The sequence below is a fragment of the Leptopilina heterotoma genome, unplaced genomic scaffold (genome assembly GCF_015476425.1).
Source record: "Leptopilina heterotoma isolate Lh14 unplaced genomic scaffold, ASM1547642v1 Lhet_55, whole genome shotgun sequence".
NCBI classification, from domain to species: domain Eukaryota; kingdom Metazoa; phylum Arthropoda; class Insecta; order Hymenoptera; family Figitidae; genus Leptopilina; species Leptopilina heterotoma.
The window spans coordinates 382,636-403,577 of record NW_025111119.1 but is presented as its reverse complement, the minus strand read 5'-3'; the positions used below and the strand labels follow the sequence as shown (position 1 = coordinate 403,577).

Here is a 20,942-nt window from a genome sequence, read left to right as displayed (position 1 = left end):
TTATTTTTAATGCAAATGATTGCAATGGAATATTTACGCCAGTGTGGACCGACATTAATATACTTGCAATGCAATATTATTGTAGAAGCAGCATTATGAGCAGAGCGTCAGTTACCGTAGCTGCCCAACCCTGATTATATACATAGCTCATCTCGACGCTGTTTGCTGTCTTTCCCGTGTTCGTTTCTCATCAGAAAAAGGTATTATTCTCGTACAATTAATAATAATTTTGTCAAAAATACATTATTTCCTTTATCAGTATTCTCAATTAAAAAACAAAAATTAATTATATAATTTAAAATAGAAAAAATCTTTGTGTTAAAATTGGTTCATTAAAATAGTAGTTTTTTTATGTGGTGTGATCACCACGAGGCAGAATAAAATTTATCAAAGAGGGAAAAATTACGAAAAATGTAAAATAACTTTCACTTTCTAACCTTTTTTTCTTAATTAATTCAATTAAAAAAAATTTCCAGTTTGTCTATAATAGTACAAATAGATTCAATTCTTTATTTTTAGCTTAAAATCGACAAAATTCGAAATAATTAGATAGGAAAAGAAATACTGCGCATTAATTCGTTTTAGTGAAAATGAAACATTTTTTCGAAATATTAGCAATTCTCTATTAATTTCAACAACTTATTTTTTATCCTTTTGTTTATCAATCTTCTGTATTTTACAATTAATTTTGCAAATGTATTTTTTTGTTAAAAATGAATTTTTCCACTTTTATAAATTTTAGTTTAGTATTAGTAATTAATTTTGTATCGACTTTTGCTGTTCGTTTTCTGAATATTTATTTTCACCAATAATGTTCAAAATTATGTGCAATAAGTAATTTTCTGTCATTTCTCGGATTTTGCTTTTTAAATTTTTGTTTTTTTTTATACGTATTTATTGTCAAAATATAATAAAAAAATTTTAATTGTCCATTTATAATTAGTTTCAAAGTAAAAATAAAATAGTTTTTTCCATTTATTACATTAAAAAATAAATTAACGATTTAATAATTTATTTATTTATTGATAAATAGTAAAATTAAATTTTAATCATTAAAATTTATAGGTATAAAATGTACCTAATTAAAATTATTTAATTTATAATTACAATTTAAAAGTATAAATAAACTATTTCTTTTTAAAATTAAATTAACGAATTAATAATAGGAACTTGATATTAAAAATTAATTTTCAAAAAAGTTGAACAATAAATAAAATTTTAATTATCCCCAAATAATTAAAGTTTAAAAACAAAAATAAACTATTTTTAAAATAATTAAATTACAAAATAGAAAAACAATGTATTATACAAATTAAATATTGAAATTAATTTTTCTAAATATTTAACATCACAAAAATTAATTTTCAATATAATTAAAATTATTTATTTATATATTTACAATTTAAAAACAAACTATTTTTACAATTAGGTATTCCATGAAAATTAAAAATGTAATTTAATTATTAACTTAATAAGTTAATAATTGAAAATAAATATTAAAAACTAATTTTCAATATAAACAATAAAAATTCATTTTAAATAAAATTTTAATTATTATTTTAAAAATTAAATTAACGAATTCGAAAGAATTTAATTATCTTGGTAAATATAAAAAAATTCTTCTCAGAAATTTAGTTAGTTTCCAAAGAAATAAAATTCTTCGCCCAGAAATTCAATTATTTTCATAAGTATTAAAATTCTTTTCAGGGATTCAATTATTTGCATAAATAATAAAACTCATTGCAGAATTTCAATTAATTTTAGTACAATTTTAATCGAATTTCTCGAAAAATGCGTTTATTCTTAAAAATTAAATGAAAATTCGTTAAAATAATTCAAATATCTAAAAATTTGTTGATGAAATTCTTTATGAAAATTCAATTTATTCAATAAATTAATAATTAATCTTAATAATAAATCAATAATTTTTGTTTTTGAATACTTGAATTCTAGTAGAATTTTCTAATAAAGATTGATTTAAAAATATAATTTAGTCAAAATTTTAGATAATTGAATATTTAAAAGCATTAGTCTGAATTTTTAGAAATAATTAAATTTTGAAAATGTTTCAAACTAAAATCTTCGAAAATTCGAATTTTTCATAGTTTTAACTGTAGAATTAATTTTTTTGAAAAAGTTTAACTGAATTTTTCTTTGAAATTACAAAATTAAATTTTTAACTGTTTCGACAAAATACTAATTTAATTTGTAAAAAAAAAAAAAAAGAAAACTTTGTACATTTTTGGCAAAATAATAAAATTATTAAATTATTTTCAGTTTAAAATCTTCGAAGCGAAGTCGATTCAAGAAAAACTGCGACCCTTTTGGTCATCCAGAATGGAGACTCATCATCCAATAAAATGTCACTTATGTGGCGAAACAAAAAAACTCAAGAGATGTTCATCGTGCAGAATGATCTCTTACTGCGGCAAGGAACATCAAATGGAACATCGTGCAGAGCACAAAAAATTATGCAAAATAATCACCGAGATTTTCAAAGCAAAGGGAAAATCACACATTTACGAAAATATGGACCAAGCAGAATTTTTTGAAGAAAAATGTCGAATTATTGCCGAAGTCGAGGCAAAATTAAAACGTCCATTAAATGCACAAGAACTTATGCTTCTCGCACAGCCACGTTTGTGCTTCATTTGTCGTGAGGCAAATCAAGATAAGTTAAAAACATGCCAAAAGTGTTTAATCGCAAGTTTTTGCGATTTGCATCCATCGAGTCATATTCACGAGAGATTTTGCATTATTCAAAGTGCCGAAATCACTAGAGAAACAGCATTTAAATTCGATGCGAATTCTAACATTAAATCACAAATAAATTCATTTTTAAAAGGAATGAAGGACATGAAACAAGACGATTCTCTACCAAAGTCGATGATCGATTTTTTCGATTCTTTCACAAAGGAAAAAATTTCAGCTAAGGATAAAATTCTACTCTCGGAATACTTTAGTATTCCATTGACAATTTGTAGTTCATTGAGAACATTATTTTCCACAATACCATCGAAAGTACAGATTCATTTAAAATCCCGACACTGTCCATGGACAATATTTGCTTTCGAATTTTGGGAAATTCTTCTACATTTACTGCCCGAAGTGAAAACATTGGAAATAATCTACATTGAAGATGAACTGCCATCGGCGGAAAAATTGAAAATCAATCTCTGCAAGGACTGTAAAATGAAGAAAAAAACCATTCAAATTGAACGCAATCCGATTATGTACGAGAAACCGACTCTAATTGCAATATTCAGCAGTTCTCCATCGGAGGAGAAGAAAATTATTCAAAATATTTTCAACTTTAATGGTGAAAAAGATGAGAATGCTGTACAAAAATTACCGTGTCCCATTGTAATCACATCATCATGTCAAGATGTTCACAATGCCGAAGTTAATTTGTTTCTCACAAAGTTTAAAAACTACGAAATTGTTTATAACAATTACAATGACTATTCTTCGCTTCTAAAACTACATCCAGAGGTATTTTTTCGACATTCGCTATTTGTGGCAATTCTCAAGCCAAATGATGAGAAAAAATCGATCAAAATTTCTTCACATTATCCGCAATTGTGTCATTATTGCAAGAAACAAGAGGGAAAATTGCAGTGTAAACAATGTCGAGTTGTTTACTATTGCGATAAAAAACATGAAAATCAGGACAAAATTAATCACAGCGAATTGTGTGATGTTATTTGTCGATTGCGGAAGGAAATTGAAGGAGGGAAGCAGTTGTTTCACGGGGCGGCTAAACTAGCGATGGACGAAGAAAATTGGATAAAGATGCGACTAGAAATACTTAGAAATGCAGAAATCAGGATTAAGAGAAAATTGACGAAGGAAGAGGAGGAGATTTTTCTATTTCCGCGAGCCTGTGGAATTTGTCACGAGATCGATGCGAGTTTGCTGAAGAATTGCGAATGCGGGGTAAGAAACAATTTATTTAAATTGAAAACAAAGAGAAAAAGAAAATTGAATTTAAAATTTTTAAATTTAAATTTAATTAATTAATAAATTAATTTTAAATTCATGAATTTAATTAAATTTAAATTTAACGAATTTAAAAATATCCCAACTTTATTTAATTCCACTTAGTTAGAAAAAATTAAATTCATTATTAAAATTTCTAATTTATTTATAATAATATTTATTTATTTATTTAAGATTCTTATACGGGCAGAGTCCTTAATATAATTCTAATTTCATTTCTTTTTCATTCTATAAAAATTGATTAATTTCTAATTTTCATCCCATTTTTTTTATTAGATAAAATTATTATTAATTTGCAAAATTAAAATGTCTTTCAGTTCTTAAAAATTGGTTAAATTTTTCGAATTTTTATCCTTTTCTTTATAGTTCTAACTTTCTGTGAATTTATTTCTAATTTTTAACTCCCTTTTTTTTATTCAATTAAATTAATTTAGTTAAATTTTTGAATATTTTTTCTTAACTTAATAGGAAATAAAATTAAATAATTGATAGGAAATTTAAATTATTCAATTTTAATAGAAAATTTCCCAAAAGAATTCAATTTAAAAGAAAAAAAATTATAAAAGTCTTTGCAGACATTCAATTATTTTTGTAAACAATAAAATTTCCACAGGAATTCAATTTATGTGAAACACAATTTTCACAAATTTTCCAATAAAATTCTTCTCTAAAATTCAATTTCTTGACTTAATAAAAAATTAAATTAAATGTAATTACGACGGAATTTAAATTATTTTATTTTAATAAAAAAATTTACCAAAAGAATTCAACTTGGAAAAAAAATTATAAAAGTCTTTGCAAGCATTCAATTATTTTTTTTAAATAATTAAATTTCAACAGAAATTCAATTTATTTAAAACACAATTTTCACAAATTTTTTCCCAAAAAATAAATTATCTAAAAAGAATATTATAAAATTCTTTGCAAGAATTCAATTATTTTTGTAAATAATAGAATTCTTCTCAGAAATTTAATTATTTTTGTAAATAATAGAATTCTTCTCAGGAATTCAATTATTTTTGAAAATAATAGAATTCTTCTCAGGAATTCAGTTATTTTTAAAAATGTTAATAAAATTTGTTGCAAGAAATAAAATATTTTCAAAAGAAATACAATTCTTCGCAGAAAATTGTCTTCAAAAGATTTGTTAAATTCTCATCTAAATTTCCATTACCTTTATAAATAATAAAATTCTTTTCCGAAATTAAATTATTTTCAAAAATTTTCCGAAATTAAATTATTTTTCATATCTACTAATTTAATAAAATTTTTTCATATAACAATTCAATTATTTTAATAGATAATAAAATTTTTACAGGAATTCAATTATTTACCTTTTTTTAATTTCTTCGCAATAATTCAATTATTTACATAAATAATAACAAAATTTTACAGGAATTCAATTATTATTTTCATAAATAATAAAACTCTTTGCAGAATCCAATTATTTTTAATACAATTTTCATGAAATTTCAAGAAGAAAGAATTCAATTATTTTCATAATTTATCAAATTCTTCGGAAAAATTCAATTATTTTTAATAATTGAATTTTTTGCAAAATTCTCTTAATTTTAAATATTTTGATGAAAATTCTTTAGAAGAATTCAATTAAAAAAATATTGATAAAGTTATTTATATAAAATAAGAAATTTAAAATTAATTATCGAGTACGAAGCCTGATTCTATATAAATGAATTATTTTTTAATATTAATTAAATTTGTAACTTTTATTCTGTTTTCTAATTAAACATTTCAATTAGAATGAAACATTTTAAATTTAAATTTCTCATTTTTGTTTTTTTTTTATATAAATTAATTAGTTAAATTAAATAATTTTCATCGTATTTTTTAATTAAATATTTGAATTTTACGAGATATTTTATTTTTTAATTGAAATTTCTTCTTTTTAGTTGGTTTTTTTTATTAAATTTGTTATTTTTATCCTGTTTTTTTAATTAAATATTTCAATTACACGAAAAATTGTTAATTGAAATTTCTACTATTCTGTAGAATTTTTTTTTTCTTTTTTTATTAAATTTGTTATTTTACTTTGTTTGTTAATTAAACATTTCACAAATTTCTTTTTAATTCAAGTTTCATGTTTGCAGCTTTTTCAAGTGGTCTAAATTTGTATTGTTAAACTTCAGTGCAATTCACAACTTTTATTTATTTATTTAAAATGTGTTTCAAAATTTTTTTAAAAATTTATTCGTTATTATTTTCAAAAATTTTGATAAAATTCTTTATAATTTAAAATATATTAATTCTCGTGAAAAAAGAAGTTTTTAAATATTTATTTAACAAAAATTATTATTCCAGTTTTGAGTGTAAAATTTAATTTCGAAAATTAGTTATGAAAAAAATTAGTCTTTTGAAAAATTGTAATTAAAATCCGAATCCTCGATAAATAAAATATTTCCTCGATAAAATCTTATAAAGATTTAATATTGCTAAACTCTTTGTTGATTATTTTTCTTTTTTTAGGTATTCTTGTGCAAAAAGCACAAAAACGATCCAGAACACAAAAAAGCATGTGGCGAATTGTCAATTGCTTTTAAAATGTCAACGAGACAGCCGATTGTAAATGACAATTTTTCAATCTTCAATGAAACGCCGGATGAAAATACAATGAAAAACTTCGTAGCTACAATGTTTTCTCTACTGGAAGAAATTTTCATCGATGAAATGTTCAACGAAAATTTATCAGGAATGACATTATTAAATGCACCATCAGACAATAGAATGACAGTGAAAGGTGATTTTACAACGAAGAAATTATTCACCTCCAATTTTCTATCATCGCCAATCACATTAATTTACGCACTGGAGAAAATGAACGTGCCAATCAAATCATCAATGACAATTCACGTAATCGGAGAAAAACCTGAAGATTTTGAAAAGAAATTCCTCTGGACATTTCTATTTTTCAACGTGGAAAAACTTGCTTCACTAAAATTGATATTTATCGATTCAGAATTTATCGATTTTCCCGAAATTCCAATCAACAATTTTTCCGAAATGAAGATAAATTTGAAAATTGAAGGTCACGCTGTAAATTACGAGAAATATTCGTCGAGTGAAAAATTCATCAAACCGGACATTATTTTTGGATGTAATTTAGAGAAGAAATCCACGAAATCGGAAATATTTTCCGAAAAAGCAATTTTAGGTTTGAAAAAATTGCAGGTTCCTTTAATTCTCACGGCTGGGACAAAAGAACGTGCGGAGAAAATTCACAGGATCTTTTCTGCAAATAATTTGAATTACAAGTTTTTCGAGGAAAATCCATTTGTTTCTTTGTTGCCGGAACGTGATTTTGAAACAAAGGGAGTTTTGTATTCGAATGAGTATTTATTTGGCTACGATTTTCAAGATTTGGCGAATTCAACGGAAGAAGAAGTGAAGCAAGAAGTTTGTGCATCGACTGAAATTTCAACAAAAAATGATTTCGAATCAAAGAAGAAGATTTCTGCCTCGAGTGAAATTAATGCAGAAAAAAAATTGGAATCGAAGGAAGAAAAGGTTTCCGCAGCTGAAATTTCGACAAAAACAGATTTGAAATCAAATGAAAAAGTTCCGAAGTCGAATAAAAAATCTACAAAAAATGATTTCGAATCAAAGGAAAAGATTTCTGTCTCGAGTGAAATTGTTACAGAAAAAAATTTGGAATCAAAGAAAGAAAAAGTTTCTGCAGCTGAAATTATGTCGAAAGAAAATTTGGAGCCGAAGGAGAAAGTTTCAAAGTCGAATAAAAAATCTACAAAAAATGATTTCGAATCAAAGGAAAATATTTCTGGGTCGAGTAAAATTAATGGAGAAAATAATCTGAAATTAAAGGAAGAAAAAATTTCCGCAGCTGAAATTATGTCGAAAGAAAATTTGGAGCCGAAGGAGAAAGTTTCAAAGTCGAATAAAAAATCTGCAACAAATGATTTTAAATTAAAGGAAAATATTTCTGGGTCGAGTGAAATTATTGGAGAAAATAATTTGAAATTGAAGGAAGAAAAAATTTCCGCAACTGAAATTTCGATGGAAGAAAATTTGGAGCCGAAGAAGAAAGTTTCGGATAAAATTTCAACAAAAAATAATTTCGAATCGAATGGAAAAATTCCCGAATCAAATGAAATCTCCAGAGAAAATAATTTGTCTTCACAGAAAATTGATTCTCAACCGAAGGAAATTGATACGAAAAATACTTTTGAACCGACGAATAAAGATGATTTCAAGTCGAGGGAAAATTCCTCGAAAAATAATTTCGAATCGAAGAAAAATTCAAAAAAACAATTGCAATCAAAGGAAAAGAATTCCGAATCGATTGGAATTTCGCCAAAAAATAATATCGATCCGAAAGCAAAAGTTTGTGAACCGAAGGAGAATGGATTGAAATCGAAGGAAAAAAAACAAAAAGAAGTAAATTCAAAAATCGACAGCAATGAAAAGTCGCTATTTGCGATGATAGAAAAAATCGAAAAATCCGAGTTGGAAGAAATAATTTTCAAATCTACAGAAAATAATCGAGAATCTTCAATTCATGATAATTTGAAACAAAGTTCAACGAAAGTGACTGCGATCGAGGAATTTTTAGCTAGAGAAGAAAAGAAATCGGAACAAAATTCGCAATTTTTGAAAATACAACTTTTCGTAAAAGAAGGAAATGTTTCGAAAGTAAATGAAATATTTCCAAAGACCATCGAAATTGTGAAACAAAATAAAGAAACGGGAGAAAAACAAGGAAAAATGGACGAAAAGAAAAATATAAAAACTCCGATGAATTTGAAGAATGGAAACGAAGAAGAAACAAAAGTGGAAAAAATCGACAAGGAAGAGAAAGAGACGAAGAAAATTCAAGAAATCGGAAAAGAAAATAACAGTGATTTTAGAGAAGAAAATATCAAAAAGGGGGAAAATCAAGAAAAGAAAAAAGAAGAGGAAATTATTGAAAATCCTGTGAATTTACAGGATAAAAACGAAGAGAAATCAAAGGTGCAAAATATCGACAAGAAAGAAAATGTAGAGAAAAAGAAATCACAAAAAATCGAAGGAGGAAAGAACAAAGTAAAAAATGGAGAAAAGAAGAAAGAAGATTTAATAACCCCAGTGAATTTGAAGAATAAAAACGAAGGAAAAACAAAAATCGACAGCAAAGAAAATGAGAAGAAAAAATCATTAAAAATCGAAGGAGAAAAAAATGGAGAAAAACAAGAAGATAAGAAGAAAGAAGTAAATTTAATAACTCCGTCGAATTTGAAAAATAAAAACGACGAAGGAACAAAAGTGGAGAAAAACGACAATAAAGAAAAGGAGACGAAAAAATCACAAGAAATCAAAAAAGCAAATAACAGTGAAATTAAAGAAGAAAGTATAGAAAAGGCGAAAAATCAAGAAAAGAAAATTGGACAGGAAAATTTAATAACTTCGGCGAATTTGAAAAATGGAAACGACGAACGAACAAAAGTGGAGAAAAACGACAATAAAGAAAAGGAGACGAAAAAATTACAAGAAATTGAAAAAGAAAATAACAATGAAATTAAAGGAGAAAGTAAAGAAAAGGCGAAAAATCAAGAAAAGAAAAATGAACAGGAAAATTTAATAACTCCGGCGAATTTTAAAAATAGAAACGACGAAGGAAAAGAAGTGGAGAAAATCAAAAACCAAGAAATAGAGACAAAAAAACAACAAGAAATTGAAAAAGAAAACAGCGAATTTAGAGGAGAAAATGTAGAAAAGAAAAAACATCCAGAAAAGAAAAACGGAGAGGAAACTGCAGCTGAAGAAAAATACAAAGAATTTGTAGATCTCTTAAAAAAAAGTATAAAAAGGACCAACGATGATGACGATGAAACAAAAAATATCGAATTAACCAACAAAATTTCAAAATCCAATCACCATCGCGACGAAAAAGTAGAACAAGAATCGAAGAAACCGAAAATAGAACTCGAAGCATCCCTTTCACCGGATTCATTGTCAGAGGATGAAAAAAATTCATCTCATCAGATCGAAAATAAAAACTCCAATCAAGAATTAACAACGAATATTTTAGTGAAAAATTCCGAAAGTGAATCATTGTCATTGGATTCATTATCAGATGGTGAAAATGCATCACTTCAAATCGAACTTATGAATTTAATCGAAAAACTCGAAAATAAACCGGATTTATCATTAAAGGAACAAAATTCATCTCTTGAGAAGAAAATTGAAAAATTACAGGACGATTTAAATTCGGCGAACACTGTCATTGAAAACTTAAGAAAGCAAATTTTAATTTTCCAAAATATTTATCCAACGATTATTGATGGTAATAATTTAATAAAAAAAGCTCTTGTTTCAATTGAGGAGAATTTCGGGCCCGTTGTCGAGAAAAAATAAAAAACGAAAAATTGCTTTTAACAATGCAAAATTGTTCTAAATTTTACTTTTTTTTACTTTTTTTAATTTTTAATTTTTTTAATTTACTACTTTTTATATTTTCAAAATAATTGTAATTGAGTTTAACTCACTGTCTTGTAAACGCATAAAATGTGTTATTTAAAAATCGTCATTACAATTTTAGTACTTACGGCATGTTTTTTATATTTTATTAAAAATATTGTTCTCTTATTGTAAAAAGTTTTACTTGAATTAAAAAGAAATAAATTTTACAATACACAAAAGGAATTGTTTCTATTATTTAGATTGACTTTGAAAAATAAATTAAAATACTTTTTTTTCGTAACGAGTATTTATTAGAAAATTAATCTTTGATTCATTAATTTGGTTAAGTATTTAAAGAATTAATTAAAATGATTTTTATTTATTTTAATACATTTTTTCTCATTTATTTGTTCCATTCTTTTTGATTAAATATTTAGAATTAAATTAAAGATTTTAAATATTATTTAATATTTGTTTTGTTTATTACAATATTTTTTATTTAGGTAATTCAATAATATATTTTATTTTTTCTTGTTTTATTTATTTATTAAAAAGAAGGTAAATGTATTTAAAAAAAAAAGGTTTAAAAAAATATTTATTTTTGAAATAAATATTTTTTGTTTGTTTAACGTATTTTTATTAATTGTATTTATTATTTTTATTATTATCTCTATAAATTTGTTCATGATTATTTTTATTTCTTTTTTATATTTTATGTATTTTTTATAATTTTTATTAATTTAGAAATTCTAAATTGTAAATTATTTTATTTACAATTTTTTTTATTACAAATTTTGTACCAAAGACGTTTGAAAATAAATAAATTATTCAATATTTAATACTTAAGTTCTAAATTACGACAAAAATAAATATTTCACTCACGTTTATTTTTCCGAAGAACAATGAAAAATGGAGAAGTACCTGAAACAGAAAAAATTAAAATCATTAATTATAGAATTACATTTTTTTTATTTAGATTAATATTATTATTTTATTTATTTAATAATAATATTTTAGTTGTTAATTTAAATTATTTTATTAAAAAAAAAAATAACTCAAAAAAATTTATTATCATCAGGTATTATTATTTAATTAATTTTATTTATTAAAATTAAAATTAGAATATTAGGCATTAATTAATAATTAGAATTAGACATTGATAATAATAAATAAATAATTATTTATGTTATTTATTTTTTCTGCTTTTAATTTATTCACAGTCGATAACTTAGGATGTTTATCGAAAAATTAATTCTAATCAAACGAATAAAATTACTAATTAATAAAAATTGAATTAGTAAAATAAAACAAAAATTTTGCCACTTATTTTTAAAAAAATGTTTTTTTTTCATTACCTATACAAAATTTCAATTCTTATCCTTGTTATTTAATTAATGTGTGATTAAAAATCCATTCATGCAGAATTAGACATTAAAAATAATAAATAAATAAACAAAATTAATTTTGAATAAATAAATAAAAAAAATTAATTTTAAATAAATAATAACAAAATTATAAAAAATCTTTAAGGGCTCCAGTTAGTTGACTAGTTACGCTCCTGATAGTAGTTTTTACAATTGTTTTTCCCCGAATTTTATGAAAATTGCAATAAGAAAGCACATTCACATTGGTCAATTTCAAATATCACAGGGGCGGCACTGTAAATATTGCGCCTTGTATTATTGAGAGTAAATAAAATTTTATTAACGTTAAATAATTATTTTTTATCAAATTTATTTATTAATTTAATTATTTATTTCCATCAATAGTCATTGAAAGGAAGAATATTAAAAAAAGCGTAAAAATTTTACTTATTTAATCAATGACTAACAAATTGTCTTCTCTTTTATTAATTAAATATGTAAATAATAATAATTAAATAACAAATGTCAAAAGTATTTTTTAAAAAATATAACTTTTTACATAAAATGTTTAAAATTATAAATTTTTATCAATTTGTAAATTTGTATAAATTATATTTTCAGAAATTACGTCACACTTCTAGGGGTGGAAGAGGGGGGGGGGTAATAATAAAAATATAATTCTAAATTAAAATTTTAATAGTAATTAAATAAGATTAAAAATAAAAATTAATAAATTAAATTAAAACAATAAATAATTAAATTAGAGGAGGGGACTTATTTAATTATGAAATGTGAAAAAAAATGACTAGGAAGGAGGGGGGGGGGTAAAAATTAGTTCAAATTAACGTGACGTAGTTTGTCAATGGAATTAATTAATTTTCTACTCTTTTAAAAAAGTAATTTTTAAATTACGATGGTAATCGAGTTTTCTTCTAATAGAAATCTACTTTATCCATTATATTAAGAAAAAGAAAACTGTTACCATAAAAGCAACGTTCGCTAAGAAATTCGAATAAATTCCGCATGACGTCGCATTTTCACAGGTGGATTTTTGTCAGTGTGCCCGTGGTGTGGACGACTTTTAATTACATTACAATACCGTAATGTCTAACTGTACAATCTTTTGTAAGGATTTAAAGTATTATTATCAATTAAGTTATTAAATTGTGATAGAAATTGGTAAAATTATTAGAAATATAAAAGGAAGTGGGTGCTCATTCTACTGAAAATATCTCGAATTTTCCCATTAAAATGTATTTACAAATGTGAATCAAGATTCCTCTGATGTGTGTTTGTTATTATTCTACATGTTGAGAAGAAGGAGGACTTGGTTGATTATTCCGTCAATGTAATACGCAGGTAAATCAGTTATTTTATAAAAACAAACTTTATTAAAAACAAAATTCTCGAAGAATTTAAATTTATAGTTTCAAATTCTTATTTTGTTTTATTTTTGTTTTGAGTACTAATTTGGAAATAATGAAATATTGGAAATATTTGGTATCCAGTTGTTAGTTTTTATAGTATAAATATGCGAGAGAAAAAAAACTGTTTTCTATTTTCTAGTTTACTGTGAAATAGAAAGTGACGTTATCGATATTGTAATTGTCGAATATAAGTTCATACAATACAGATGTCAGAGATTGTTTTTTCTCTTTTTTTTTAAATATTTTCTCTAACATTCCTTAAAAAAAATAACAAATCTGACATATTTTTTATTCTTTCTAAAAAAAACATAATATTTATAATGTTAATTTAGTTTGACTTACTCAATTTTTATTGTATTCTATTCTGATTATTATTTTTACACAGGTTTTTATTTTTATTTACTATTCATTCATTTATTTATTATTTATTTATTTTTACACAATAATTCTTATTTCTTTCTATTTGAATTATTATTGTTTTTAAGTAGATTATAATTTTTTTTTAAATTTTAATTACTATTAGGTATTTATTATCTATATTATACTAATTATAAAATTGAAAAAATACAATGAAGGGTTTTTCAATTTTAACGCTAATTAATAGGTTGTGTTTACACGATTTTACTTATTGTTGACCTAATATTTAAAACAAAATAAAAATATCGCTGTGCAGGAACAATATTATCTTTTGTTTATTTCAGTTCAGTGACATTTTTTCCCTTCTTTTACAGAGACTGCTCTAAGGAAAATAATAATCATAAGAAAAAGACTGAAAGAACGATGGCTCCAATTAAAAATTATAAGCATATTAATGCTGAACAAAAGGAGAAATTATTAGAATTTATGCTCCAACATAGGGACTTGGCTGCAGGAAAAGTTAGTGGCAATAAATACAAACAGACTGCTGTAAGTTATTCAATTTTTTCCCAAAAATAATCTAAATAATATTTTATGTACTAATATTTATAATAACTAATTATTATTATTATTATTCTTTCTAATTAATTAACAGTAATTTATTTTTATATTTATTTACAGGAACAATTGTATGCTCAATTAGCGAATATTTTGAATGCTGTGAAAGGCGGATCAATTAAAGATGTCGACGGTTGGAAAAAGGTAATTATTTTCAACGAAAACAATTTTTGAAATTAATTTAAAGAAAATTATATATTTCATTAAAAAAAAATGAAATTTGAAGTTAGTTTCATTAGTAATTTTTCTCTCTGCTTTAAATGTTTTGAATATTAAAATATAATAAAATTCTAATTCAATATTTTCAAGATGAAGTATCCTAATGATAAAAAATTAATTAAACAAAATTCTTTGGAATTAAAAATGATAATTAATTTACAAATTTAATTTCACATTCTAAAACCTAAAAATCTAATTAGAAATAATTGTAAAAGAAACTAATTTTTATCATTGAAAAATACGGTTAACGTTATTTTTCTTTATAAGAAAAATAATTGAACTGCTTCAAATAATTTCATTAACATTTTTTCAAATAATTGAATTCTTTCGAGGTAATTAATAAAAATTTTATTTAAAATAATTCAATTCTTTTGAGGTAATTAAAAAAAATTTTATTTAAAATAATTCAATTCTTATAAAGAATTTTACTAAAAGTTTTTTGAACATCAATTAATTTTTTGGTAAAATTAAAAAAATAATTGAATTCTTTTGAAGAACATTATTAAAATTTTTTAAAATAATGGAATTTCTAAGAAGAATTTTATTATTTACGAAAATAATTGGATTTTGCATACAATATTATTAAAATTTTTTCTAAATAATTGAATTCCCGTGAAAAAATTTAATTCATTGCAAAAAGATAATTGAACTGTAGAGAAAATTTTTATTCATTTTCTAAAAATTATTTCTATCTTATTTTATTTACAATATATAATTATTAAAATTTTTGAAGAAATTGAATGAATTCGAAAAATTTTATTTAATAAGTAATTGAATTCCTGCGAATAATTGAATATTTTGAAATAATGAAAATAATTGAATCCTTGCGAAAGAATTATTTATAAAAATAATTAATTCTTTTAAAAGAAATTTTATTAAATTTGTAGATTAAAAATAATTGAATTCCTGCAAAAAATTTTAATAATTATAAAAATAATTGAATTTCTGTGTTATTATTATTATTGTTGTAAGAGAATAATAATAAATTCTTAATTAAATTATTTTGATAATTACAGAGTTGGACGGACCTAAAGAGAAAGTCAATTGAAAAAGAATTTTACAGAAGAAAACAATTAACGATACCGAATGGAGAAGAAGTACAAATGAGTGATATGGACAGAATTATAATTGAACACCTTGTTCCTAAAGAAAGATTTCGAACTGAAGAAGTAAATGAGCTGGAGATTAAAGAACACGAGGTAAATAAAATTCATATTTAAATTCAATCACAACAAATTATTACTATTTTTATTATAATAATAATTTGATTATTTTTGTTTCGTTTTCAGATTTCACAAATTAAGACTGAACCACAGGAAAATGAAGTCGAAAATAAGTAAATAATTATTAATAACATTCTTATTACACCAAACACTTGATAATATTAAATTTTCAATAAATTAATGCTGATTTTGCGTCCCTAGAAAAAATTTTGATACTAAAAATATTTATAAAACCTTCGAAAATTTGAATTTTTTTATGTCTCTTGAAATTTAATTTCTCGAGAGTCGACTCTACTACTGGGATATTATAATTAATATTATTAAAAGAATAAAATATAGAAGAAGTTAATTTCAATTCAAAAAACTAAAAGAAATTTTTCTTTTCAGTACAAATGAATTTTTTTTCAACGATTTCGAAGTTGATGAGGAGAGAAATAAAATGAATTATTTCTCACCGCCCTCAACGAGTGAAATGAAGAGGAAAATTGATACTTCCGTTCCTGCTTACTACAAAAAAGCCAAAATTAACAGTAATTATGATTTTCATTTATATTTTTACAATAAAAAAAAACAGTAAAGAAATTGCAAAGAAATTTTTGTAATTTCCAAACAATATTTTCTCATTTCTTTTTCTTTAATGTAAAAAGTAATTTTTCTTTCCTCAGATACCGACAATAATTTATTTGAAGAGGAAGAAGAACTAGAGGATAACAATTTTTTCATTGGAACCGAGGAAAATAATAGAAACTCAAAGAAAGCAGAAGAAAAAGGTAAATAAAACTAATTAGAAATTTTAATTATTTTCTTTTCGATTTTTCTATTTAGGAAAATTAATAGAAATTAATTTTCTTTTTGTTATTAACAAACTATTATTTATTGCAGAGAATTATAGATTGCAATTATTACGAGAGAGAATTGAATTGAAGCGAAAAGAATTGGAATTAAGGGAATATATATGGAAGAAAACTGAGGAGCAAAATGAAAGAAAAATGAAATTAAAAATGGAAATGCAAGAGAAATTGTGCTCGTGTTTAGGGAGAATTGCCGATGAATTACAAAAACAAAATTATTTATGATCTTCGTCTAAAATATAATTTATTTTACATTTAAACAATTTTTTTTCTATTATAAATTTTATTTACAATTCTTACCGTTGTATTGATAGTTTTTATTTTTTTCAAATTATGCAATTTTTTATCTACTATATAATATAAAGATTTATTATAATAAAAATTTTCCACAAAAAAATAAACGTTTTTTTATTTTTTAAAAGGAGGAAATTTAATTTAATTTTAAAAAACGAAAATTTGTTTTAATTACCCAAATTATTAAATTGTGATTTTTTTCAATAATAATAATTATAAGTTCAAATTTGCAAATAGAAGTTTTAATAATACAAATAGAATTTAATAATTAAATAAAAAATTCAAATAACAAATTAATAGAAATATTTTAATGTTATTAATATTTTTCATCTTTTTACTTTATTGATCTAAAAATAATTTATTATAAGACAATAAAGAGAGAGAAAAAGTATTTAAGTAAAAACTGGTAAAAAACAATTGTTATCTTGATTATATTATTTATTATATTTAATTTGTCACAATTTGACATTTTATTATTACTATTTTCGAATATTTTGCGCGTCTTTTTTAAAAAAGGGGTGGAAATTATTTTAATTTCAATTCCCACCCTGTAGATGGCTCTGAGTAAGAATCAATTTTCTAATATTGTGAAGTTCTATTAATTTTATTATTCATTTTTGTTTACTTGTTGATTGTTTTTTGTAAGTAAAATATAAATTAGCTAATTTTATATATCTTTTACCATATTTACGTAAAAACAAATTATATATTCAATAAAACTGAATACAAAATTTGTTGAGTTTATTATTTCAATTTATTTATTTTGACACCTTTTTAGAAGCAATGGAAAAAGTGTTAATTTTCCATTTGATTTCTAATTTATTGTTTACGTTTTGTTTTTCCGATTTTTACGAATAAAAGGAACAAAAAGAATAAAAATTTTTTGAATAACTTTTCTTTGATTGCTAATTATTTTTGTCTTCTTTGACGATTATTCTTAAAATTGTTGCTAAATCGCATTAAAATTGTTTTGTTTTTGCCTCAATATAAACATAACCTCAAAAAAATTGCTCAAGTTTATTTTTATTTCAAAACTTAAAAAATATTTTTAGACTTCGTTTTAAAATTTTAAACTTACCTATAATTTTTTTAATCGAATTTTAAACAGTAAATTATATTTCGAAACAAAATTCAATTATTTTCTAAAATTTTGATAAATACTTCCAAACAATTCAATTATTTTCATAAATAACATTCTTCTCCAAAATTGGTCTTTTAATGAAATTTTAATTTTTTTTTTTAATGAAATTTTATTCAATAAAAATTCTTGCAAATGGAAATTTCGATAAATTAAAATATGACCTAATGTAAAAATTCTGTACAAATAAAATTTTAATTATGAAAAAATCTCGAAATAAAAATTCGCAGAAAAAAAATTTCCATTAACAAAAAAACTTCTGACTTTTAAAATTCTTTCAAAAATTATAGAAAAATTATGAAATAATAATGGTTCCCTATTTATTTATTTTACACATTTCCTCGCCATCAAAAAAAACTTTAGAAACAATTTATTTTGATGTTACGTTGACAATTGAGTTTTATTTGCGTATAATTTTCCAATTATACACCGAACAATTAATAAAAATAATTTTTTTTAAATATATTTTTCAGATTCGTTAGTTTAATTGGAAATGGTTTTTAAAAAGAAAAAAATAATGGATCATGATGACGACACTGTTTATTGGTCCAAGAGTGCAAGATTTTTTGCAAATGAATGCTACACATGTAAATCGAGGGACAATTTAAAAAGATGTAAATGCAACATGATTTCCTATTGCTCCGAGGAACATCGACTCGAACATTTGGAAATTCACGAAAGTTTTTGCATAGCAATAAAGGAATTACTAAAAGAAAAAAAATTATCTCACATTTACCAGACTCTGGTCCCAGTCCCCGATGGCGAACGAAAGAACAAAGAAATTAAAGTCCGCTGGGACATAATCGACAAATTAGATGGACAAAATATGAGCCCTTTGGAATTCACAATGTGGGAATGTCCACGAATTTGTTTCGTCTGCCAAAAAACGAAGCAGGAGGAATTAAAAAATTGTCCACGATGTCCGGTGGTGAGTTTTTGTAAAAAACACAAAACCGACAAAGTTCATGATAAAAATTGTTCTACTATGAATAGTTACATAAATATTTTAAACACCGCCGACAATTTAAATATCGACTTAGACTTTCTACCGATAATTTTTCCCTACGTTAAAAAAGAAAATATTGTCCATTATTTAGACGATCTCGTCTGGTCACACAAACTCGTCGCAATGGAAAAAAATAGTCAAAAATCAAGAAAATCAAAAATTGATCTCATTACCTTCATGGACGTTAGTTCAAAAATTAATTTCTCTCTCGAGAAAATTTACGATCCTATTCCACAAGAAGTGACAATTCATATCGATTCTTTAGCTTACGATCATGCGATTACCAAAGAAAATTATTGGGAATTTCTTCTGCATCTAAATCCCAGGATAAAAAAGTTATCAATTATTATCGTAAAAGACGAGACGAATGACTATTTTATAAAATATCGACTGTGTGAAAATTGTCGAAATTCAGGAAAAAGTTTGTCTGTGAAATGTTATTCGTTACTGAAGGGAAATGTAAACCCTTTTGAAAATAAGGTAACGAACATTCTTTTTTACTTCAAAATAAAAAATATTGACGAAATATTACACAGATGGGAGACATTAAATTGTCCAATTTTATTTCGTTTCGATTCGAAATCAAATTTTTGCAAAGCGAAACATTCGCATTGGAATTTATTTAAAAATTATTCTCAATGTCATGAAGGAAAATTAAATACACCGTTCGGCATGTTATCTTCGATTGAAAATAAGGACTTTTATCTAATGCTTAAACCTCTTGAAGTTGAAGAAGAAGAAGAAGAAGAAGAAGAAGAAGAAGAAGAAGAAGAAGAAGAAGAAGAAGAAGAAGAAGAAGGAGCAGAAGTAAAAGAAACAGAATTAGAAGTAAAGGAAGAAGAAGTAATAGAAGAAGCAATAGAAGAAGATGAGAGAGAACAAAGCGAAGGAGAAATAAATAGAGAAAATTCATTCGAAATTGAGTTCGACCTGAAAAATATCTGGTTCGCAAGAGAGGAAAATTCTAATCATCCAAGTAAAAACAATGAATTGCAAAAATTGCAAACTATGTTAAATTCAACAATCGAGGAGAAAATAAATTTAGAAAGAAAACTCAAACAAATTTCCAACGATTTAAAAAAGAAAAACGAAGACATAAGCAAAATAACACTTGATATTGCAAATTTCTCAGATAAAGAAGATGGAACAATGAATTCAGTTTATAAGAAAAAAAGAATTTCTTAAATTTTCATTTTAAAAAAGAATAAACTCGTCAATTTTACATAACACATTAAATTTGTATAACAATTTTTTGTTATATCATTGAAAAAAAATTCTGTATTCAGAAAGTATATTAAAATGTTAATTTTATTCTTGTAGAATAAGTATAATTATATTGTAAATTTTATACATACTGATTTTTTAAAAATTTTATACAAAAAAATAAAACCTTTTTCATGAAAATCATTATTTTGTATAAAGAAAATCAATTACTGCAAAATTCCAGCCAAGTTGACAAACATTTTTTTTCTATCTTTAAATTGAACTACAAATGAAAGCTGATATTCAATTATTTTCAAAAGTAATAAAATTCTTAGAAGAAATTCCAATTATCTTTATAAAATAAATAATACAAATTCTTTTTCGAAATTCAATTATTTTCAAGAATTTTGATAAAATTCTTTGTCAAAATTTCAATTATTTTCATAAATAATAAAAATTTCACACGAATTCAATTATTTACAAATTTTTTATAAATTTCTTCCCAATAATTCAATTATTTTCAAAAATAATAAAACTCATCGCAAAAATTCAATTATTTTTATAATACAATTTAAATCTAATTTCTCGAAAAATGTATAATTATTTTTTAAAATATTTTTAAACTTCATGAAAAAATTCAATTATTTTAAATTTTGTTGATAAAATACTCCATAAGAATTCAATTATTTAATAAATTATTTATTTTTTTGAAAAAATTAAGTTTTTCAAGAAATTTCCGCCATTTTGTTAATTTTCAAAGTTTTTCAAATTTGTAAAGAAAAAGTATCGAAAATACTACTAATTAATTCATTTAATTCATTTTTTTATTAAT

The 20,942-nt window shown here is 23.3% G+C and overlaps 3 protein-coding genes across 4 annotated transcripts in view; all 3 read left to right on the top strand.

The window, feature by feature from the left end:
- The window catches only part of LOC122508661 (uncharacterized protein PF11_0213-like), a 30,877-nt gene extending 20,224 nt beyond the window's left edge, over positions 1-10,653 (top strand). Inside the window, exons 2-5 of one of the 2 annotated variants that reach the window (XM_043622138.1) lie at positions 86-200; positions 2,278-3,936; positions 6,484-8,640; positions 8,698-10,653. In XM_043622138.1, the coding sequence (XP_043478073.1) occupies positions 2,338-3,936; positions 6,484-8,640; positions 8,698-10,365 (5,424 nt within the window). In that variant the 5' untranslated portion in view covers positions 86-200; positions 2,278-2,337 and the 3' untranslated portion in view covers positions 10,366-10,653. Of the gene's footprint in view, positions 1-85; positions 201-2,277; positions 3,937-6,483 lie in introns of both variants that reach the window. The other variant, XM_043622137.1, reaches the window with a different exon arrangement.
- A 2,172-nt stretch (positions 10,654-12,825) lies between these two features.
- On the top strand, positions 12,826-16,732 carry LOC122508680. The gene is made up of 8 exons (XM_043622165.1): positions 12,826-13,133; positions 13,933-14,107; positions 14,240-14,320; positions 15,412-15,594; positions 15,685-15,731; positions 16,006-16,148; positions 16,284-16,388; positions 16,501-16,732. The coding sequence occupies exons 2-8, from the start codon at positions 13,982-13,984 to the stop codon at positions 16,692-16,694; spliced, it is 879 nt and encodes a 292-aa protein (XP_043478100.1). The 5' UTR covers positions 12,826-13,133; positions 13,933-13,981; the 3' UTR covers positions 16,695-16,732.
- A 653-nt stretch (positions 16,733-17,385) lies between these two features.
- LOC122508676 lies at positions 17,386-20,214 on the top strand. Its single transcript, XM_043622160.1, has 2 exons — positions 17,386-17,404; positions 18,375-20,214. The coding sequence occupies exon 2, from the start codon at positions 18,395-18,397 to the stop codon at positions 20,090-20,092; it is 1,698 nt and encodes a 565-aa protein (XP_043478095.1). The 5' UTR covers positions 17,386-17,404; positions 18,375-18,394; the 3' UTR covers positions 20,093-20,214.
- Positions 20,215-20,942: the final 728 nt, after the last annotated feature.

Bases quoted from the DNA above. Each gene is read 5' to 3' on its own strand.
- LOC122508680 (XM_043622165.1), top strand. From the start codon at position 13,982: ATGGCTCCAATTAAAAATTATAAGCATATTAATGCTGAACAAAAGGAG. The intron at 14,108-14,239 runs GTAAGTTATTCA...ATTTATTTACAG, and splicing joins ATAAATACAAACAGACTGCT to GAACAATTGTATGCTCAATT. The intron at 16,149-16,283 runs GTAATTATGATT...TTCTTTCCTCAG, and splicing joins CAAAAAAGCCAAAATTAACA to ATACCGACAATAATTTATTT.
- LOC122508676 (XM_043622160.1), top strand. From the start codon at position 18,395: ATGGTTTTTAAAAAGAAAAAAATAATGGATCATGATGACGACACTGTT.